General features: G+C 36.4%; 1 protein-coding gene across 2 annotated transcripts in view; it reads right to left on the bottom strand.

The window, feature by feature from the left end:
- The window catches only part of RAVER2 (ribonucleoprotein, PTB binding 2), a 103,014-nt gene that overhangs the window by 50,725 nt on the left and 27,137 nt on the right, over positions 1 to 25,152 (bottom strand). For both annotated transcript variants that reach the window (XM_065893197.1, XM_065893205.1), the window contains exons 3-5: positions 15,603 to 16,072; positions 12,994 to 13,185; positions 6,951 to 7,077 (exon numbers count right to left, since the gene is read on the bottom strand). In XM_065893197.1, coding sequence (XP_065749269.1) covers positions 6,951 to 7,077; positions 12,994 to 13,185; positions 15,603 to 16,072 — 789 coding nt within the window. The remainder of the gene's footprint in view (positions 1 to 6,950; positions 7,078 to 12,993; positions 13,186 to 15,602; positions 16,073 to 25,152) is intronic.

Raw genomic sequence — 25,152 nt, 5'->3', positions numbered from 1 at the left:
CCCAAAAGAACTGAAAACAAATGTTAAAATGCTTGTACATGAATATTCACAGCAACACTCTTCACAAGAGTCGAAAAGTGAAAACAACTCAAATGTCCATCAGTGTGATGTACATACGATGGAATATTACTCAGCCAAAAAAAGGAATGAAGTACTGATACATATTACAGTACTCAAAAACATCATGCTAAGTGAAAGAAGCCAGACACCAAAAGTCACATAACGACTTCTGTTTATATGAAACATGCAGACTAAGCAGAAGTGTAAAGACAGAAAGCAGATTGGTTGTTGCCAGGGCCTGGACAGAGGAGGAAATGGGAAGTCACTGTTTCATGGGTCTGGATTTTATTTTGTGATAATGAAAATGTTTGAAAGTAGGCAGAGTTGGTGATTCCACAACATTGTGAATGTACCAAATGCCACTGAATTACTGACTCTGAATTCTGCCTCAGAAAATTACTGCAATAAAAAAATAGTATCAAGGAACATGAAATGCTATGGATAAATCTGAAAAAATATGTGTAAGATTTATACCCTGAAAACGACAAAATATTGCTGGGAGAAATTAAAGAAGACCTAAATAAATGGAGAGATATACCGCACTTAGGGCAAACTGTTGTCAGTTCTGCACAGATCAGCATACAGATTCAACACAATTCCAATCAAATTTCCAGCAGACGTTTTTCATAGAAATTGACAGCTGACTCTAAAATTTATATGCAAATACAAAGGACCTAGGATAGGCAAAACAAAGAGAAAAAGAACAGAGTTGAAGGACTTACACTAACTGATTTCAGGACTTATTATAAAACTGTATATAATCAAGACAATGTAGTATTGATATAAAGGCAGACATTTAGATCAATGGAATAGAAACAGAGAGTCCAGAGATAGAGCCATATATATATGGTCAATTGACTTTTGAAAAAAGTGTCAAGAAATTCAATGAAAAAGGATAATCTTTTTTAACAAATGATGCTGGAACAACTGTAAAAAAAAAAATTAACCTGGACCTTTACCTCGTATCATAAATAACAATTAACTTGAAATCATTCATCAACCTAAACTTAAGAGGTAAAATTATAAAACTTCTTGAAGAAAACATATAAGAACATCTTTGTGACCTCGAATTTGGCAAAGATTTCTTAAATATGACACAAGAAGTATGAATTATAAAACAAAAAATAATAAACTGGACACTGTCAAAATAAAAAATTTTGCTCTTCAAAAGATATTGTTAAGAAAATAAAAGGACAACAACCTACAGAGTGGCTGCAAACCCATATATCCAATAAAGGACTTGTATCTAGGATAAAAAACCCTAACAACTTAATAAGAAGATAAGCAACCTAATTTTAAAATGTACAAAATATCTTAAAAGATATATTAACAAAGAAGGTATAAAGATGGCAAATTAGTACATTAAAAGATGTTCAAAATCATTTGTCAAAAGGGATATTCAAATTAAAACCACAATGAGATAGCACTATAAACCAAATAGAAAGACTAAAATTAAAGGATCAACATATCAAATGTTGGTGAGGATACTGAACGAACTAGAGCCCTGGACACTGATGGTGAGAATGTAAAATGGTTCAACCACATTAGAAAACAGTTGGAAGAGTGTCTTACAACTTAAACATACATCCACCATATGACCCAGCCATTCCACAACTATGTCTTTATCCAAGAGAAATGAAAGCGTAAGTCTACATAAAGATTAAGAGCAAATCTTCACAGCAAGTTTATCTGTAATGACCCCGAACAGGAAATAACCCAATGTTCAACAAATCAATGAAAATGGAAATTGTAGAACTGAATACTACTCAGCATTAAAAACAAAAAAAAACTATTGATACACGCAGCAACATGGATGAATCTCAAAATAATAAGCCGAGGGAAAGAAGCCATACGGTACATACTGTGTGACTCCATTTATATAAATTTCTAGAAAATACAAACTATAGTGACAGAAAGCAAATTAGTAGTTTCCTGGGGATGGGGGGAGGGGTTACAAAGAGACAAAAGGAAAGTTTTGAGAGTAATGAATATGCTCATTATTTGGATTATGGCGGTAGTTTCATGGGTTATGCACGTGTTAAATCTTACCAATTTGTACAATTTAAATATGTGCAGATGAATGTGCCACAGTTATACCTCAAGAAAGCTGTTAAACATACAATTTAGATTCTAAGTAATTATATACTAGTTAAACTTTAAAACAGACACACACACAAGGACAGAGAGAAAGAAATGTACAATATTTACACTATACTGTATTTTTTTAGGGTATTTACAAGGTCTGGATTGGAGAGAAAAGATCAGTACGCTTCAAGTAACATAAAGTAGGTGTAGGAGGAAAATCGACCTGACGGTCGTGCACAGATTAGATCAGACAGAAAAGAAGGCAGACCAGAAAAGTAGTTAAAAGTTTACAGACTAGATCATATATAACAAGGTATGTATAAGTTGTGCAACAGACAGGTTAAGGAAGGAGTTTAATCAGTAAACAATATTTAAGTACTTTTCACTATAAATAGCAGTTCTGTCCTAGATGCCTGAGATGAACCAAACAGATAAATCTTTGCCATTATGGAGCCGCCTCTAGTCTAGTGGAAGAGAAGGCAATAAACAACTAGATATGTGTCAGTTACTTGAAAAAATGATACAGTGAGAGAGAAGTTTGGGCAAGGGTTTAAATACAAATATATCATACAGGCATACTTTAGGTTTGCTTCCAGGACACTCCAATAAAGTGATTATTGCAATAAAGCAAGTCACACAATTATTTTAGTTTCCTGGTGCATGTAAAAGTTATGTTTATGCTATACTGTAGTTTATTAAGTGTGCAATAGCATTATGTCTAGAAAACAATGTATATACTTCAATTTAAAATGCTAAAAATGCTAACCATCATCTGACAAAAGCAGTGTTGCCACAAACCTTCAATTTGTAAAAAAAACACATAGCATCTGTGAAGCACAGTAAAATATGGCACACTTGTGTATATATGTATCATATAATATAAACAAATTACAGGGAATTATGATCCTTTGTAATTACTTTGTTCAGAGGCTTCTGTGAAGAGCTCAGGATATAGTAAGGGATATAGTTAAGATATAGTAAAAAAAAAAAAAAAAAAAAAACATAGTAAAGGAAAAACAAATGAAATTTATTGATTAACCAGAGCTTGTCTTTCCTGAACACCAAGAAACTTTCCATACACTGTCTCTTTGCATGTGTTCAGGTAAGGTATTTAACCCTCTTCACTGGCCATTCCAAACAAAGAAAAAGCTATCAGTGTAATAATGATATATCTTTCTTAAAACAGTGAAAGTAGCACTAAAATAAAAAAGCCTAATCTCATATGGTCATACACCAACCTGAGTAGAAAAGCAGAGTGGAGAATACATATCTTAGATGAGACAAAAATAATTTGGGGGAGAAGTTACTAAAGATAGTCCAGGTGTGAACTATACTTTCTAAGAGACACAAGAGTATAATATACTTCTTTAAACTCTGATACAAACTTGGACTGCATTAATAGGAATATAATGATCATAGGAAGGAAATCCCACTGCATTCTGTGCTGATTAGAACCCATCTATAGGATAAATTCATGTCTGTGTACACCGTATTTCAGGGCAACCCAGACAACCTAGGTATCTTTACAAGAGGACAACTTGGGCGGGGGATGCTCTAGAGAGCGTATACTATGACATGTTATATAAAGTCAAATACAGAGCTATAGTTTACAAAGAGAATAGAAGAGGTGTATAAAGAGAACCATACTCAATATTTTGTCATAACATATAAGGGAAAAGAATTTGGAAAAGAATATATACACACATATATATATATATATGAATCACTTTGCTGTACACCTGAAACTAACACATTGTAAATCAATTATACTTCAATAAAAAAATAAATTGTTCTTAAAAAAGAGAACTGTTATTTGTATTTACTTTCATCTTAAAATATAAAAATATTAAGCTTTATCATTTCTTAATATATGGATTGACAAAGGTACATTCATGTAATTGACATATAAGTGATACGTATACTGTATATATTGAGGCTCTACTAAAAATATACTTTACTGATAGAGTTGCATAGTCAAAAAATAAATAAATAAAATGAGACTACTGGCCTGGAGAACAGAAGACAAAGAAAATCAAAGATGACTAAGGTTTCATGATAGCTGTCTTCAACATTAGAAGGCTTTTCTTATGGAAGAAGGAATAGATTTATTCTGTGTTTCCTCATAGGAAGAACTAGAATAAGTGGCTAAAAGTCATAGAAATCACCATCTAATATAAGGGAAAACCTAGTAATTAAATTTGTTAAACCAGGGAATAGCTGCTTTGGAAAATAATGAGCTGCTCTATGCTTTGAGTAGTCAAGACATACAAAGGATATCTCTATACCATTAACATTGTAGAAGGGATATCTGACTGCATAGTAGGCTGAGCTGGACACCTCTAAAGCTACTTCCTACACAGAGATAATTGATGATTATATGAAGTACTTAATATGAACACTGTTGGTATAATAAAGAATTTAACTGGTCTTTGTCTTTGGTTCCTGGAAGGAAAACTCTAAATCCTTGGAATTTTCCCAGTGACAGGAGTGTCTTTGTTATGCTAATGAGGTGACTCAGTGTGGGCCCTTAGATGGCTTCAGGATGGGGACTGGTCATACCAGAAAGACCTACCATGTGATTAGAGGACTAGAGCTTTGAGCCATATGATATCAGCCTAACCTCCTGACTTCCAGGGAGAGGAGGGGGACTGGAGATAGAGTTCAATAACATGGTCAGTCATGCCTACATAGCAAAACCCCAATAAAAACTCTAGATACTGAAGTTACTGCAGCAGGGAGTTCTGGCTAATACACATGTGTGCTGCAAGGCAGATGTGCTCTGATTCCATAGGGAAAGAGCGTAAAAGCTCTGCAGTCAGGACCTTCCAGTCTGGAAGCCCTAAGTCTCTTGATTAGGCTATTTCTGAGTTATATCTTTTATAACAAAACTGTAATCATAAGTACAGTAAGTTCCCTACATACGAACCTTCAAGTTGCAAACTTTCAAAGATGCAGACGTGTGTTCACATGTCCAATCACGTAAATTAGTTCACGTGACTGGCGTACCTTGTCACCTGTGTGCACCCTCTACAAGTGGCTGTGCTTTTGTGTACTTTACTGTACAGTACTGTATAGAGTACAGTAGTACAGTATCTTTATTTCAAGCCCAGGATGTCCGGAGGCAAGCGTAAAAGCAGTGGTGATATAGCTGGTACTGCTAAGAAGTGCCAGGAATTGGAGGCCCAGAGAAAGAACGAAGAGAGACAAGAGGAAGAAGTAACTGAAGAACCGAAGAGATTCATGACGCAGGAAATGGCAAGGGGATTTTCTTTATTTGAGGAGGCAGTTAGTTTTGAGGCACAGGACCTGAACGTAGAATGGTACACGAAGGTTGCAACAGCCGTTCAGAATGCAATCCAGTGCTACTGTGTCATCTATGACGAGAAAAGAAGGCCTATTACCCAGACATCACTGGATCATTTTTTCAAGAGGGTAGGTAGAATTGAATCCAGCAAGGAACCAGAACCTGTGCCATCAACGTCAGGCGTGAGTGAAACTGCAGCTTGCCCTCTGTCTCCTATCGCTGACGATCCTTCAGCTCTACCATCTCCCACCTCCTCTCCCCACTCCAGTCAGTAACTCTTCTTGCCTGCTCACTCGATGGCAGCCCCTGGATGCCGGCTGTTGTGCTGTACTACTGTACTTTTCAGGGTACTGTGCTGTAAGATTAAAAATGTTTTATTTTTCTGTGTTTGTATTATTTGTGTGAAAAGCATTATAAACCTATTAGAGTACAGTACTATATAGCCGACTATGTTAGTTGGATACCTAGGCTAACTTTGTTGGACTTACAAACAAACTGGACTTACAAACACGCTCTTGGAATGGAACTCGTTTGTACGGGTGGGGACTTACTGTATAGTGCTTTCCTAAGTTCTGTGAGTCTAACAAATTATTGAACCTGAGGGGGTCACAGGAACCCCCAAATTTGAAGCAAGTTAGTCAGAAATGTAGGTGACCAGGGGACCTCTGAAGTTGTGGCTGCTGTCTGAAGTAGGGGCAGACCGGTTGGGGACAAAGCCCTTACTTGTAGGATCTGTGCTAACTCTAGGTAGTTTGGTGCTAGAACTGAATTGCAATATACTAGTTGTTGTTAGACCAGTTGGAGCTGAAACAGAATAAGTGTATTTAATCTAAACATTTGTAATCTAAAGCTTAGTGTTGAATACAGGCATTCATTTCCTCATAATGATAAAACATACATTCTGTGTATGTATACTGGTGCATTTCAAAAGGTAAATAAACTCTTCTCAATGAATACTAAATAGATATTTAATGTACGCCAATATTATAAAAATTTCCATAATACTTAGAAAATGATGTTTTTCTCATTTTCTAAAAAGTGAAACAATTTCACAATGAAAAAGAAAGAGCAGAGAGGAAACAGACCTTAACACTTTCCAACAAAGTAATTCTGCCAAAAATATTATGTAGAAAAGTATCATATCCTTTGTTAACATAGGGTGTAACAATGTAGTATATTAAATATTACCTTATTAAGCCATGTGTTACCTGGTTTACAAATTCATGTCAACCAGTAACTAAACTGAAGGTTTAATATTTAATACTTATTAATAGTTAAAAAAAAATCAGGAAACCCATAAGCAGTTTGTCCCTATCAAAAATAGTCAAAACATATTTTCACCTCAGACCATTAATTAAAATAAATTATATTTTATATATTCACTGATAAATTCTAGAAAAAATAAATATTCTTGGACTAATTTAAGTGTGTTTTTCATGTAAAACAGCACAATTAACTTCATGCCAACATTCTACGTTTAATCAGCACACATGAAGTTTACCTGGTTTAACAGTTCGCCCGCAGAGCTGGGGTTGTAGAAGAACTTGTAACATGGCAGGGTTGTTTAAACTTTTCATAATTTGCACTGGATTTGGCTCTGGAAGTAAGCCCTTTTGATTACTGTGCATCTTTGATGAATACAGAAATAGAAAACATTAGAACAAGGATAAGCACAAAGATGAAACTGTAAAGGCTTTTTTCCAGAAATTCTCATTCACCTGATAAGATCTATTTTATGATAACCACAACTTATTTTATATTATATACTTGTTGTATACATTCTACCACAATTCCTAATTATAAGATATTCTACCATACAACATACACTGAAATCCTCATAGAATGTTTCAGTTAAGTAGAAATTGGCTTTAAGAGGACTAATGATTTAGTCAGATAAATCTCTTCATACAAGTAGGAAGATTTCAGGGGAATCTGAATTTATTAACAGGGAGGTAACCTGTTGACACGAGATGAATATTTTGATACTGTAGAAGAACCTTACAACAATGTTGATCTCAAGTTTAATAATGTGGGATGTCTTACAAAGCAACATTTTTCTTATAATAACAGTCTTTAATTCATTAACTTAATCCTCTAATATGAGACAAAGATGAACTGGCCTTACATACATGTCATTGGGTAGCTTCCTAAATACATGAAGTTGTTCTCAGATTTTAAAAGCCAGTCTGATAGATGAGAATATTAATATAATGATGTAAAAGGAAAACTATGAACTTCCAGCCAGGAGAAAATGGAGAACCGACAAGGACAACTGGATTCCCTCTCTCATCCCAAGCTGTGACATTAAGAGGGAGAGGGTGATGGATTGAGAACCTGACACTAAACCCGTGAGAAATCCCTGGACAGACACAAGGTAGTGCCTCAAGAGTGTGAGAGAGGCTGGATCCACAGACAGGATAGCTTGGGGAAGGGCCTTCCTCCACATCACCCCCTAGGGATCATGGCTAGGAAAGAGCAAGAAAAGGGCAGCATCAGTCCAGTGACCGCCTAGGAGCAGTGAATTAACAGCAGGGCGTCGTGCAAACTCAGAGACAGTGGGGACCATGTAACACTAGGTAGAGGCACCAAAAGCGTCCTTCCCACATCCTCCAACCTTCTCTACTTCCTTCCTCCCACTGGGCAGGGTGGAAGAGTTATAATTGAGGAAGGCAGAACTTGGAAAAGAGCAGGGTTGGGAGAAGAGATTAAGAGGCTCTAAGGGGCAGGGTTGCCTGGCTGGGGTGGGAAAGGGCTGTGGTCAAGGCCAGATGGGCAAGGCAGAGGTTCTCAGCCCTAGGTTCCTGCCCGCCTTCCCTAAACCCTAGCTGAGACCAGCCTTCAGCACTCCTCCTCCATCTCCAGCCCCTCAACCTCTAAACACTCACATACAAAGAAGCCAACCGCCATACCCACTACCAAAGGAGATATGATTGAACCCATGGCCTGGGTTCAATCCCTGGTTGGAGAACTAAGATCCTGCAAGCCGTGCAGTGCGCCCCCCCCACAAAAAAAAAAAATTAAGGCAATCCTAAAGTAAAAATGTACTTTATGTATTCCCAATATGGTGGTAGGTGGGGTAGAAGGAAGAAGCAGGACGGAGGTTAGAATGAACTAAGTGGGAAGAAAGAGATACTGATCAACCTAGGGGTGTTAGTAAGTTAGGAACAATCACCAGTAGGATAAAACAGAACATCTCACTCTCGAAGCAGAAGAAGAAAATTCTAATTTATCCAATAGTAGATGGGAAATGAAAACAAAGGAAAAAAGTATAGTTAAAAAAAACATGACAAGTGTTGGTAAACAGTACAGAGGTTCCTCATAAAATTAAAAATAGAACTACCATATGACCCAGCAAGTCAACTTCTGGGTATTTCTCCAAAGAAAACAAAAAACACTAACTCAAAAAGATATATGGACCCCATGTTCATTTCAGCATTATTTATAATAGCTAAGATATGAAAACAACCTAAGTTTCCAAAAATGGATGAACAGATAAAGAAAATGTGGTGTGTATATGTATACAGACAATGGAACATTATTCAGCCATAAAAAAGAATGAAATTTTGCCATTTGTAGTCTCATGGATGGACCTTGAGGGTATTATGCTAAGTGAAATAAGTCAGGCAGAGAAAGATGGATACTGTATGATCTCACTTATGTGTGGAATCTAAAACCAAAACCAAAACCAAAACCATAGATACAGAGAACACTGGATACAGAGAATACTGGAAACTGATGTTTCCCAGAGGGAGGGGGTGGAGGGTGAGTGAAATGGTAACGGGGGTCAAAAAGTACAAACTTCCAGTTATAAGAGAAATAAGTCATGAGAATGTAATGTACTGCACAGTGACTATGACTACAGTTCATAATACTCTACTTCATATTTGAAGGTTGCCAAGAGAGTAGATCTTAAAAGTTCCCATCACAAGAAAAAGAAATTTTGTGATTCTGTGTGGTGACAGATGTTAACTAGACTTACTGTGGTGATCATTTCACAATACATACAAATACTGAATCATTAGTTGTACACTTGAAATCTAACATAATGCTGTATATCAATTATATCTCAAAAGAAATCTATATCAGAAGAATAGCTTTTAAAAATTCCTAGGTGGGTATAAACTGGAAAAAAAACGAATAATTAAGCTAAAAGGAAATCATAACAAAAATTTGAAACATTCATAATATAAAATTTATGACACATAGGTATAGCATTAGTTATAGAAGTAAGCTTACTTTAACTATGTTCATCAGAAAACAATCTAGGTTGAAAACAGAGGAGCTAACCACGGATAACATTAAAGATGGGTGGGGGTGGGGGTAGGAAGAGTAAATCCAAAGAAGAAAGAAGCAAGGAGGTTATAAAGATAGGGCAAGAATAAGCAAAAGATAGAAAAAAGAGAAATAATGAACAAAACAAAAGCTGTTTCTTTAAAAGGCAAAATAAATAGTTTGCAAGACTGATCAAGGGAAAAAAAGGAAATGCAAATAAATAAAATATACGATAAAAAGAGGAGACTAGACATGACAAATTTTAAATAAAACTTTATAAATAGCTATGTGCCAATAAATTTAAAAACTCAGACAAAGTGGATAAATTTGTAGAATATAATCAAATGCCACATATAGCACACAGAGAAAAATAAAACTAATAAACCGAATATCCACAGAAGAAATTTAAGCGGTAATCAATGATTTCCTTCTGGAAGAGGCTCAAGGAGTAAGTCTACACGGTTTCATAGATGAGATCTCTCAAACTTTCAAAGAACGGATGACCCCGATTTTATACAAATTGATCCATGAAATGGAAAGAAAAGGAGAAGGGGGAGAAAAATATGTAAATCATTTAATGAGGTCAATGTTCTCTTGATTCCAAAATTAAGTAAAAATGGTACCCAAAAATTTAAGCATTTTCACTTATGAGCACATTTGCACATATACCAAATAAAATATTATCCAATAAAATCAAACAATGCATAGGAAAAAAATCATTATCAATTAGGATTTACAACATAAGGATAGTGTAATATTAGAAAAACCTATCAATTGGATTCAGCACATTAATGAACTTAGAAAGAAATCACATAAAATTATCGCAATAGTTGCAGAAATACTCTGATAAACATCAATACCTACTTATGATTTTTTTTAAATCAGAAAACTTGATAAAGGATATGTAGCAAGAACCTACAGAAAAAAAAAAATCAATGCAGCACATTACTTTTAAGACTGAGAAAAATTTAAGATTCCTCATGTTACTAATACCTAATCACGAAGGGCCCTGTATGCCATGGTAAGGAACTGCACTTATGCACGCATTAAAGAATATTAAGCAAGAGAATGACATAATCTGGTTTGAGGACGAGAAAGATCACTCTTGTGGCACCGTGGAAGATGGGTTAGAATGGGGAAGACGAACAACATGGCAACCACATAGCAGGTTATTCGAACCATCAAGGTGAGAAAAATGAGATCCTGAGTAAAGTAACAAAGATGCTGACAAGTCTCAAGGATTTAATAGTTACCAGGAGGCGGAACTGAAAGGATTTGCTAATATTCTCGACATCTTGATCTGGGGAGTAGGTGAAGACGACCAATCATGATTAACTGAGTTTTTAATTCAGACAGTTCTAGTTTGAATGAACTGATGCCATACATAGATATTACAGAACACAGAAAAGCAGGTCCCAGAGAAAAATAGTTTTCTTTTGGAAATGTTGAAATTGAACTATTTATATAACATAAAAAGGGGCTGTTTAAATATCACTTGGAAATACAGATTTAGCAACTGGGTCCAAAAATATATGCTTGGAAAAATCACCACTGATAGGCAATAACTAAAACCACTGGAGTGCTGAAGAGGAAGAAAGTGAGGAGGCCAAATACAGAAGCCTACTGATAGCAGCCCTTCGGGAAAGAGAAGAAAGGGGTGGGACGGTTAGACAGGTAGGAAACAAACGGTAGGCAGAATTCAAGGTAGTAGGCGGTTGGTCTTATTTTTTTTTTAATATTTATTTTCCTTATTTTTTATTTTTCTTAGCTGCATTGGGTCTTAGTTGCGGCACACGGGATCTTCGTTGAGGCATGCAGGATCTTTCACTACTTTTCTCTCTAGTTGTGGCGCGCGGGCTCCAGGGCACGTGGGCTCTGTAGTTTGTGGCACGCAGGCTCACTCGTTGAGGCGCGCGAGCTCAGTAGTTGTGGCACGTGGGCATAGTTGCCCCACGACATATGGGATCTTAGTTCCCAGACCAGGGATCGAAGCCACGGCCCCTGCATTGGAAGGTGGATTCTTTACCACTGGACCACCAGCGAAGTCCCAGGAGGTTGGTTTTAAATGTTCCAAAGAAACCAGGCAAAGAAAGACTGAAAAGTACCTTTTCGACTGAATATTAAGAAATTCCTGTTAATCTTAAAGAGAACAGATTCACCTGAATAGTGGCGGCAGAAACTAGATTGCATTGGACTGAGAGGGAAATGAGAAAAGAAGAAAAGGTGATGAGTGGGACCTAATTGTTCAAGAAGCTCCAGCTGTGAGGGAAAAGTATTACAAAGGCTCGTATTTAGAGAGGATTTTTAAAGGAAAAGATTTGAGCGTATTTATAAGCAGATGGGATAGAGCTAGTGAACAAGTGAAAGTAAGTAGAAAGGTGAGGATGAAGATCCTTGAGGATGGGGGACATGGGCATGAGCCCCTGCTTTGGCAGGAGGAGGCACAGCCCTCCCTCCCAGAGAACAGGGATCTTTGTTTTGTTCACTGATGAATCCTAAACATCTCTAACATACCTAGCATGCAGTGGGTACCCAAAAAGTATTTATGGAATGAATGCTATTTAAGAGAAAAAATGGGGGCACTTTTTCTGGGGGAGTGTGAGAAAAGTTGAATGAATGAGTCCAGCACATGGCCTTTATATTTCTATAAAGTAGGAGCCACGATCATCGGATAGAAAGAAGGACAAAGACAGGAAAAGAGTGAAGATTTGAGAGAGTCACTGTAGAAAATGGAAAAGAGTGGCTGATAAGAGATAGCTAGTTTTGCTGGGGGATCAGCTATAAACAAATGACAGACATTTGTAAGGCCACCAAGCCACCTAGTTGTTTCTTTTTCTCCAAGAGGACAGGGTGTGCCACCTGCAAAAGTGGGTGACTAGATGCATTCAGAATTGGAAACTCAGCAACTGTGCCATGTGCACAAAAATGAGGCGCCACCTCCTACTACTTCTACTATGGATACTTATGAACACTGAAAAAGGGGGCACCTTGCACTCAAAACTTACAGAACAGGAACTCAAACATTTACTGAATCAATGAAATTTCCTCAAAATTTTTTCTTGAGATGAATACACGTTATGAAACACAGTTTCTTCTTTTGTATTGACTCCTGGCTTGATTTGGCAGAGGTACCATTTAGCCAGTCAAAAGAAAAAAGAAGGGTATCTTTACATAAAAAAAATATAATGAAGGTCCAATCAATGACTGACTAGTTTGGATAGATTAAAATACTACTAGAATTTTTTTATATCCTAAAAAAAGAAGAAACTTACCACGCGTTGAGCTGCTATCAATGCTGCTAATGTACTTCGCCCTGGTGCTCCCGGGGCACAGAAGGAAACTTGAACTTTGCTTCCCTTGATGGTCATACCATCAGCTGCTTGTTGAACCTCTTCAGCGTGCTCTGCAGTGCTATATTCAACCACCGCAAAGCCACCAACATAACTACCTTCATCCTGTGCAAGCTGATGTGATACATTTATTAAAAAGGGAATTCTAATATTTAGCTAGAAATACTTATTTACAAGTATATCATCTAAAAATTCAAGGACAAATGTCTCAGAGCATGATACTGGTGAAAATAATGTATTCTTTCCTTCTGAAAATAAAAGTTTACTAGTTGGGTAGATGTAGTCCTTCTAGAAGATGGGAAAAGTAAGATTCTGTCCGGTTTCCTTTTACTTCTTTGAATCTCTGATTTATTTTAAAAGTCAATGTTCAAATGATAATAGTCCCTATATATTAAGATATATATATAACTGATAATTTATAGAAAAATATGGGACACAATAATTAAAACTTTCTTTAAAATAAATTCACCAGATACACAGACGATGAAACATGCTGAACAATTACTGGATCATGTATCTATGTAAAATAACATTTGCATTATCAACAGAAGAAAGGTAGAAGGAACCACATTCAAAGTTTATTTCAATATTTTGGGCAGATCCCAGGAATTTGGTCAAGTATACCAAAGCAAACCTTCTTTAGGAAAACTGTGCCCCAGGTTTGTTTAAAATACCATATTCAGGACAAAACCTTTTTCTGAATGTGCCCTAAATAAACTCCTGCAATGCAGAACTCAATTTATTTCCAGTCACCCACCTGTAAGAGTGTAAAAGAAGATACTAAAGTCCTGGATCTGTAAAGACTGGTACAAAGAGCAAAAGTAAGAACAAAATAAGACACTAAAAAGTTTCTAGAGCAAAAGTAAGAACAAAATAAGACACTAAAAATTTCTAAGTGTTGAACATGTCTGAATCATCTTAAACACACTGATGCTATAAAGTGATAAATGTGATAAAATTCAGCTTCGTATGTCTTTGAGAAGACGCATGTACAATACTTCTATTTGAATTTGGCATCCCATAAATTGATACTACAATTAAATCATTTTCCAGTCCTTTTTAGTTTCTTTTCTTATTTTTGAAGCTTTTTGTGTAGTAGACTGAATTTCTATTTTTTCTTCACATTCTTCCTTCCTTTTAAAACTGCCCTCAAATATTTTTTTCCTCCATAAAACTTCTTCCATTTCCATGGGAGAAAGGAAAAATATCTACCTCTTCCAAACATTTCTCCTACAACCTCATTCCTTTTAACCAAACCAAATCTTAAAATCATATTTGTAAAAGCCGTTAGTCCCACTGGTCCCTTCTGACCACGAGGTAAGAAGACTGTGTCTTCCATATAGTCTATGTCAACCTACCAAGCGAGAGAGCCTGAGTTTAACAGATCTACTGATAAAGGCATTGTAAAGTGGCTTTATTAACCTTTTGAAAACTTTTAAAATATTTTTACTATTCCTGGTTCATTATAACCTTCATGCCAAATAAATGACACTATCATTTTAAGTCTTTCAAAAGACAAAGTCATTTTAATTCCATAGCGTCAGCAGTTTTAAAGAAGAATATTTACATTCAGTATGAGAGCCATTTAAATATGTAATGGCCTGACTTGTGATCTAGTGAATTTTCCATTATTTTGAAATATTTTAACAGAAGCTAAATGATCCCTCAATTATTGTAACGTTTTGATTTTTTTTACCAGATGGAAAGCTAGACTAGATAACCTCTCAGTTGTATACAGTATATATTTTTGCCTATTTAGTAGAATATATTTAATTTTACTCAAAGTGCTTGAAAATTCTTACCAGTGTTGTCAGTTTTCAGGATCTTCTCTAAATGTCTCATTACCATGACCCCATTAAGATAGAATAATGCATTCTTTTTACACCTCATAACACTTTTCTATTTTCCATCGTATCAGTCTTCATACAGGATTTACAATTATCTGCTTACTTGTCAGTCTCTTCCACAAACTTGTGCGTATTAAGAGAGTATCTTTCTATTCTCTACATTTCCGACATTTAGCAATATAGTGTCTGGCACTGAGAAGGTGATAAACAAAACGTGGATGGATAAAGGGATCAATGCATGAATGGGTCAAGAGTGGATGGAATGAGAAGGTGGATGTGTTAAGTGATGGGTTTGCTAAGACATAATTATATAAAGACAATATAGTTTGGCCCATCAACAAAAGGGATTGATTTAAAATTTACCATCATATGAATTGGGAGATTGGGACTGACATATATACACTAACATGTATAAAATGGATAACTAATAAGAACCTGCTATATAAAAAAATAAAATTCAAAAATAAATACAAAAATAAATAAAAATAAATAAAAATAAAATAAAATTTACCAAAATAAATAAATAGATAAAATTTACCATCATATTGAAGTGTTCATTACAGACTCAATTAGAATTAGATTATCCATTGTGATATTTACATAGGTATAAAAAATACTTGAGTGCATGCAGATACATATGCAGGTATTTTTAAATATTGCAAATGATGACTTAAAAATACATACCTGGCAAAACACAGGTTTATGGATACTGGAAAAAAACTGCAACAGCTCCTCTGAATCCCTGTAGTCACTAGGGAGTTTATCTATACAAAGGCACTTAGAATGAATGAGCTCTGCGGCCAAGAGATTAACATCCATCCACTGTGCAAAGACAGCTGATGCTCCCAACTGTTTACCCAATAGCTCCAATCTAGCCTTTGCAGCAAAGTCCTTTTTCATGTATTCCACAAATCCATAGCCTTTGGAATGGCCAGTAACTTCACTGTAGACCAGAAAACATCTCTCGACATTTCCATAAGCACGAACAAGTTCTTCAAACTCTTCTAACGTAAAAGAAGTGGGCAAGTTGGTAATACATAGCAAAGCATCTGTTGGCTGGAGCTGGACTATTAAGTCTTTTCCTCGAAATGAATATTGATGAAACATCTGAATTGCATTCTGGGCTTGTTCTCCATTCAATAATGTAACAAAAGCTGGAAGAAGATAAAATGAACGAGAGTTTTCTGAGCCAGTGTTTACAAGCTTTTCTGACCATGACCCACAGTAAGGAAATACATTTTATACCTGTGCCTCAGTACATACATACATATATATATTTCCGAAACAAAAGTATCAGGAGATAACACTTCTATCATGTGCAATGCACTCTGATATTTTCTATTCTATTTCATTATTTTTAAATGCTGACACCCTCACTTAACTAATTTCATGACCAGTAACTCAAACAGTATACAAATTATATTAGGAGCTCCACTCTAAGATACCACAATATTCTGGGGGTGGGGTGGGGTGGGGTGGGGTCGGGTGGGTAATCTTTTCAAACTACATACAGACTTGATATTTTTCCTCAGTTAACACGTGATGCAAAATTTTATGAACTTTTATTTCTTCTCAGAGAGTTCTAAAGGACCCTATTTGATAACAAGAACCTAAAAAACAAAGGCAGAGCAAAAAGACACCAAAATGCCCAGAGGAAGACAATTCTCCAATTCATGTATATGTTTCCTTAAAATAAAATTAATTACATTGAAACAACAAACACACACACACATGCTTTTTGGATGAACAATATGGTATGAAAAGATCACAGGAGTATTATGATATTGACAAGTAGCTTAACTTTGAATCTTTGGTAAAACAAACTCCCCCAAAATTAAAAAATCTGTCCTGTCTACCTAATGAAGCTGTTCCAGCATTAAGCAACAAATACACATGACAATTTGTAAAATCTAAAACATGATATAATTATAAAGTTCTAAATCAATGAAATATCACACAGACATGCGTATCTGGTAAGATTTTTGAGCAATAATTTATGAAAAATTTAAAACCCCAAATAAAAGAAACAACACAGGACAAACCACAAACACACCGCTCTCTCAACCTTCCTACCTCTCCCTCTTCTCTCCCGCTCTGGAACACACAGTGGAGTTGCTCCATATGAGCAACTAGCTTACCCAAATTCAATGATAACAACGTGGCAAATATGTACAAAGCAAGAGAGAAAGAAGAATTTAAACAGTGTGGACAGTCCTGCCTGTCATTTCACTCAATCTGCTCTTCCCTCAGCTGGTCTTAGTGCCCACGCAGCTCTCAGACTGAGCATCTCACCACACTTTAACATTTAAAGAAACACATTTTTCATTTAACATGATCTCCACATACAAGGAAACTACTTACAAAGGAATAGCTAACTCTTCCAACACTAAGGGGGAAAAATGGCTTTGCTCCACTTATTGAGAGAATATCTCTTGGTTTCCAATAAACCCTTTTAAAGAACTTGAGTTACTTTGATTTTATGCCTTTCTTCCCTTATGCTGACACAGAATACCATTTAATGATATTTTGCTAAAACCAGCAAACAAGCCAACAACAATTTGTAAATACTGGTTATGCTTCCTATACCAGGTCATAAGCTCATCAGCTCATGTTTGATTTGAATTCTCTGGGTATTTGAAACTGTTAACCATTCCCTTCCTTAACTTCCTTGATAAAGTCCTTCCTGATTTTCTTCATACCTGTCCAAGCTCTCCTTCTTCCATTTCCTTTGCTAGATTTTTCTCCACTCACACCACTCACAACTGTAAGGTGGTAATCCTTTCTTTTTTATCGGGGTATAGCTGTTTTACAATGTTGTGTTAGTTTCTACTGTACAGTGAAGTGGAGTTCCCTGTGCTATACAGCAGGTTCTTATTAGTTATCTATTTTATACATATTAGTGTATATATGTCAGTCCCAATCTCCCAATTCATCCCACTTTACCCCTCCCACTTTCCCCCCTTGGTGTCCATCTGTTTGTTCTCTACATCTGTGTCTGTTTCTGCCCTGCAAACCGGTTCATCTGTACCATTTTTCTAGATTCCACATATATGCGTTAATATACGATACTTGTTTTTCTCTTTCTGACTTACTTCACTCTGCATGACAGTCTCTAGGTCCATCCACGTCTCTACACATGACCCACTTTCGTTTCTTTTTATGGCTGAGTAATATTCCATTGTATACACGTATGTAAGGTGGTAATCCTTAAGGTTGCTTCTTGGCAGAGTCACACACAGTGACAGCCATATGACTGTACCCAGCAGCCCTGAGCCATCAACCTCTCTTCTCTGTGCCCTCTTCCCCTGGGCACTCATGTCCATGCCCATTTATTCAGTCTCATGTACCAGGTACTGTGTTGGGCACTGGAAAGGAGTTGGTGAACAAAACAAATAAGATCCCTTTCAACAAGGACCTCACAATCCAATAGAGGATGATAGAGATTTGACAGAGAGTTTACAGGTGTAATGTTATCAAAGAGGAAGTATGAGGGCTATGGAAGCAATTAAACAGAGCAAAATGGCTAGGCTGGGGGCTCCCAGAAAGCCTCCTATACCCTGTTAACTCTTAAATCTACGTTTCTAGTCCTCAGTTCCACATATATCCACGTACTTATTCACACATGACCAAACATAAATCACAATCTTCATCCTCTCCCTGCCATTCCCCTAAAATCCCAACATTGTTCAGCTTCCTTTATTCTCTATTTCAGTTGCTAGCATCACAACTCACAAATCAGAAACCTGGGAGTTACCCTAGACCCTATCTCCTTTAACTCCCACATAAAAGGAATCCTCAAATTCTACCCTCCAAATAGGTCTTGAATTCATCCTCTTTTCTTCATTCTTCTAGCTTTTCTTCTTTTTCCACAATGACAATAAAGCGATCTCTCAAAAACAAAAGTTTAATTGTGCCTGTTTACCGCCTAAAATGCAATCATTTGGTATCACCAATGAAGCCAAGCCTCAGCGCAGTTATCATGTCCTACCAGGCCACTTTTTTTTTTACCATGATCAAGTTTGGTTTATTTCAGGAATGCAAAATTAGTTTTATTTTAAAATAGCAATCAAGGGTATATGGGGACACGTGCACACACACAGCCAATTCACCCTGTCACACAGCAGAAACCAACACAACACTGCAAAGCAACCACAGTCCAACAACGATGCAAAAATAAATAAATGAATAAATAAAATAGCAATCAATATAAGTCACCACATTACCAGCACAGAAAAGAAAAATCACAGAGTATCTTAGTAGATGCAAGAAAAGATATGTGATAAAATTCAAAGTCCATGCAGGATAAAAATTCTTGGCAATCAGTGGAAAAGAAGGAAACATCCTTTATCTGTTAAAGAATGTCTATAAGGAACCTACATCAAAATTAACGGTGAAAGCCAAAACCATTTACTCTGAGATAGGGAATAAGATAAGGGCTCTTGTCTCACTAGTTTTATTAACATGGAATGAAGGTCTTTGCCAGTGCAGTAGGACAAATCCAAGAAGTAAAAGACACAAGGGTTAAGAGGAGAGAAATAAAGCCTGTGTGAATGATACATTTGAGGGTGTAAAAAATTCAAAAGAACCCAACAAAGAATTAGAATATGTAAGTTTACCCAGGTTGCCTACCAGGCCCTTTTGATCTGACACCAGCCTCAGTAACTGCCACACTTCCCTTCCCCACCACATTTCTTTATCCTCTAACGACACTGAGTTGTTTGTAGCTCCCTAGACCGCAACTTGTTTCAAGCATCTATATGTTACACATGTAATTTCCCTGCCTACGCGATCTCTCCCAATATCTTCAGCCACTCAAACCTTTTAGTTGGCTTTCAAATCCAGCCCAGAGGTTAATGCATCAGGATCTCCAGGAAGCATTCCCTGATGTTCTCTTCCAGTTAGAGTTAACCCTTGTTTTATTATACCTCTGTATTTTGAACATTGAATGGATTATTGCACACATCACACTTTATTATAATCTATTTGTTTAGATGCCTGCTATCCTATCAACTGTGAGCTCCCTAAATTCCTAATGAATATATCTCCATCAGCTACCACAGTGCCAGGCACACAGTAGAGGATCTGTAAGTGTCAACTGAATGGATGAATGTATACTGCATAGATTAACTAGTACGTTTTAAAACTGACAACTTCTTATTTTCCTTCCCTCAGGTATCTGCATTTGCACAACCCAAATAAGACATTTGATGGTAGAATTTAGATAACATAATGAAGCAAATTTAAAAGTCCAGGCAGTAGGAAAAAGAGGTCATTGATTCTCTTCTATAGCTTCTTCCACTTCTTTGCAAGGCCATAAATTCTCTAAAAAAAAATGTCCAATTTTCTCACATTGACTCTGTGGAAGTGAAAGATGTCACTCTACAGAGAAAAGGCTATAAGGGATTTGGAGATTAGTTCTGTTTCCATTTTCCTACCAAAATTTTAATATTCGACGATTGGTCCCAATCCTTTCACAAGTCACAATTTTATTTATCCTTTTGCCATTGCTTGCTCCATTAGTTAATTTATTATTGGGACAAATTTGATGGCAAGCATGCAAAAACTTTTTTCCTTAATGTATCCTAGTTTAATACAATTATTTCTTCTTATTTATAACAGAGAGCTCTGGTTTTAAGGTCACAGTTTGTAACTGTAGCCATCCTTTATTAATCTATTAATTATTATCTGTTTCTTCAAACACCACCATAGCTCCTGAAATCCAAGGCAATGTCATTTAATACAATTACTGAGTTTCTTCGTTGTATTATTCTAGTGGGTGATTTTGGCTTTGTAGTATACATCTTTAACTTAACAGTTACCATGAAGTGATACTGGTCTTTTTGTGTATAATCTAAAAACTTTACAACAGTGTACTTCCATTCCTCCCCTCCCAACCTTTGTATTGTTGCCATGCATTTTATTCCTACATGTGTTATAACCTCTACAATATAGTGTTATTATTTTCACTTTAAACAATTATCTTTTAGAGATCTGAATATTAATAAAACAGTCTTTACACACATAAAGACAACATCTGGTATTCTTCACTTTTTTGTGTAGATCCAGATTCCCATCCAGCATCATTTTCTCCATGCTTTATTAAAGGACTTCTTTAAATACTTCTTATAATGCAGGTCTGATGGTGATGAATTCTTTCAGCTTTTATATGACTGAAAAACATCTTCACGCTCATTTTTAAAGGATATTTTTTGGTGGGTAAATAATTCTGTGGGATTTTTTGACGTATAAATGACATAACATATATTAGTTTCAGGCGTACAATGAATCCAATATTTGTATATACTGTGAAATAATCACTGCCATAATTCTAGTTAACATCCATCACCATACATAGTTACAAAAATTTGTGGGGCTGGGGGGGTGGATAAGAACTTTTAAGATCTACTTTCTTCACAACTTTCAAATATGCACTATAGTATTATTAATTATAGCAACCATGCTGGGAACTTCCCTGGTGGTCCAGTGGATAAGACTCTGTGCTCTCAGTGCAGGGGGACCGGGTTTGATCCCTGGTCAGGGAACTAGATCCTGCATGCATGCCGCAACTAAGAGCCTGCATGCCGGAACTAAGAGCCCACATGCCACAACTAAAGATCCCACATGCAGCAATGAAGATCCTGTGTGCCGCAACTAAGACCCGGTACGGTCAAATCAAACAGAGAAACAAACTATAGTAACCGTGCTATACATTACATCCCCATGACTTATTTTATACGGAAATTTATACCTTATGACTCCCTTCACTCATTTCGCCAACCCCTATCCCTAGCCTCTGGCAACCACCAATTGTTCTCTGTATCTATGAGCTCATGTTTTTTGTTTTTTGGTTTTTTTAGATTTCACCTATAAGTGAGGTCCTACTACAGTATTTGTCTTTCTCTGACTTATTTCACTTAGCGTAATGCTCTCAAGGCCCATTCATCTTGTCACAAATGGCAAGATTTCATTCTTTTTTAAGGCTAAATAATATTCCATTGTCTATATACACCACATCTTCCTTATCCATTCATCCATCAGCAATCACTTAGGTTGTTTCCATGTCTTGACTATGGTAAATAATACTGCAATGAGCATGGGGGTGCATATATCTTTTTGAGTTACTGTTTTCGTTTTCTTCAGGTGAATAGCCCAAAGTGGAATTGCTGGACAAATGGTAGTTCCATTTTTAATTTTCTGAGGGATCTCCATACTGTTTTCCAGTGGTTGCACCAATTTCCATTCCCACTAACAATGCACAAGAGTTTCCTTTTCTCCACATCCTCTCCAGCACTAAGTTCTTGTTGTCTTGATAATAGCTATTCTAACAGGTGTGAGGTGATATATAATTGTGGTTTTGATTTGCATTTCCCTGATGATTAGTGATACTGAACACCTCTCCATGTATCTGTTGGCCATCTATACACCTAATTTGGAAAAATGTCTATTCAGATCCTCTGCCAGGTTTTGTTGTGTTTTTTTTTCCGGTACACGGGCTTCTCACTGTTGTGGCCTCTCCCGTTGCGGAGCACAGGCTCTGGACGCACAGGCTCAGCGGCCATGGCTCACGGGCCCAGCCGCTCCGCGGCATGTGGGATCTTCCTGGACCGGGGCACGAATCCGTGTCCCCTGCATCAGCAGGTGGACTCTCAACCACTGCGCCACCAGGGAAGCCCCTCTGCCAGGTTTTTAATCAGACTGTTTGTTCCTTTGCAATCGAGTTGTATGAGTTCTTTATATATTATGGATATTAGCCCCTTATGAAATATATGATTTGCAAATATTTTCTCCCATTAAGTAGGCTGCCTTTTTATTTTAATGGTTTTCTTTGCTGTGCAGAAGCTTTTTAGTTTGATGTAGTCCCACCTGTATATTTTTACTTTTGTCGCCTTTGCTTTAGTGTCAAATCCAAAAAATCATCACCAAGACTGATAGGAAGAAGCTTACTGCCTATGTTTTCTTCTAGGAGCTTTATGTTTTCAGGTCTTATATTCAAGTCTTTAATCCATTCTGGGTTTATTTTTGTATACGGTGTAAGATAGTGGTCCAATTTCATTCCTTTGCCTGTGGCTGTCCAGTTTTCCCAACACCGTTATTGAAGAGACTATCCTTTTCCCATTGTATATTCTTGGCTCCTTTGTCCTAAATTAATTGACCATATATGTGGGGGTTTATTTCGGGGCTCTCTATTCTTTTCCATTGATCTATGTGTCTGTTTTCATGCCAATACCATACTGATTACGATAGCTTTATATTACAGTGTGAAATCAGGAAGTGTGATGCACCCAGTTTTGTTCTTCTTTCTCAAGACTGCTTGGGTTATTCAGGGTATTTTGTGGTTTCATACAAATTTAAGGATTATTCTACTTCTGTGAAAAATGCCAATGGAATGTTTGATGGGATTGCACTGAATCTGTAGATTGCTTTCAGTAGTGTGGACATTTTAACAATATTAATTCTTCCAACCCATGACAATGGAATACCTTCCGTTTGTCTTCAATTCCTTTCATTAATGTCTTAATAATTTTATGGTGATTTTTTTCTTTCAGCAAGGAAAGAAAAGGTGTTGCCCCATGGCCTTCTCATTTGCATTGTTTCCAATAAACATGCATCATCATTATCTTTTTCCATCTAAATAATATGCCCTTTTTGGGGGGCACTGTTTTAAAGATTTTTCTCTTTATTACTAATTGCAAACAATTTGATTACAAACGTACCTTATTGTAGTTTTTTTCGTGTTTTTGTGCTTGAGGTTGGTTAAACTTTGGGGATCTCTGGGTTTAGAGTTTTCATCAAATTTGGAAAAAATTCAGCCATTAATTCTTTAAATATTTTTACTGTACTACTTGCTCTCTCTTACAGAGACTCCATTACTCCACCATTAGGACTCTTGAAGTTGGCCCAAAGTTGACTGATACTCTGTTCATGTGTTATAGTCTTTTTTTCCTCTGCTTCATTTTTGTTGTTTCTGTGTATTCACATTCACTAATCTGTTCCTCTACAATGTCCACTCTGCTAGTTAATCCCATCCACCCATCCCATTTTTCATCCTGGACATTGTAGTTTTCACCTCTAAGAGTGTGAGTTAAGTATATTTTAATATCTTCCATCCTCTATTTAATATGTTCAAGTTTTACTATAAATTCTTGTACATATGAAACAGTTATAAAAACTGTTTTAATGTCCATTTTCATTAATTCATCTGCTTCAATTCTAGGTCAGTTTTGATTGATTGGTTTTTCTCCTCATTATGGGTTGTATTTTCCTGCTTCTTTGCCATATCTGGTAATTTTTAATTGGATACCAGACATTGTAAATTTTTACCTTGCTGGGTACTGGAATTTTTTGTATTCATATAAATATCCTTGAGTTTTGTTCTAGGTTGTGGTTATCAGGAACGGGCTTGATCCTCTCTGGTCTTGTTTTAAAATTTTTAGCATCGTTAATCTAGAGTCAGTTTTCTCCACTCTTGAGACAAAACACTTCTGAATACTCCTTCTAATCAACCACCAATTATGCTGTCTATCATCCTCACTGGTAGGAACAGCACCATTCCCAGCTGTAAAGCCTTCATCAATATTTATAACATTGAAGTTGTACATAACCTACAAACCCAGTAATTCACTTGTGGAGAAACAGTTGCAATGTATATTAGAAGACAAGTAAAAGCATATTCATTGCAGCATTATTTAAAATGCTGGAAAAGTTAAAGCTTCCTAAATGCCTATCAGTAATGAACAGATTTATCGATGGTAATAAATTGACAGGACAGAATGATATGTAGTAGTTTAAATCAATGAATTAGAGCTATAAGTATCAATGTGGAAAGATCCAAAAAACAAAATAGAGGTTAAGAAAAAAAAAGCAAGTTGCTAAATGAAAAAATACAGTAGAATGCCATTTACATTTAGCTTTCAAAAACACCACATACAACACTGTTCATTTTACATATAGTAAAATTTCAGGCATTAGATGGGATGCCTTGGCAAGAAACAGCTCCACAATTTCAATGGCTTAACAAAAGGGGTTTTTTTTTCTTGTTGCTTTTCATGCTGCATATCCCATGCTGAAAGGAAGGAAGGAAGGAGGCTTTGCTCATTATAGTCACTCTGGGACTATGTTTAAAGAGGTTCTATAACCTTCCTTAATCACTTTAGCAAGTGGAGGGGTGAGCAGCGAATCACATGCTAGCTCTGAAATCTTCCACCTGGAGGTGGATACATGTCATTTCCACTGC

Source organism: Phocoena phocoena, chromosome 1 (genome assembly GCF_963924675.1).
Source record: "Phocoena phocoena chromosome 1, mPhoPho1.1, whole genome shotgun sequence".
Classification (NCBI taxonomy): Eukaryota; Metazoa; Chordata; class Mammalia; order Artiodactyla; family Phocoenidae; genus Phocoena; species Phocoena phocoena.
This window is presented reverse-complemented; position numbering and strand designations above follow the sequence as displayed.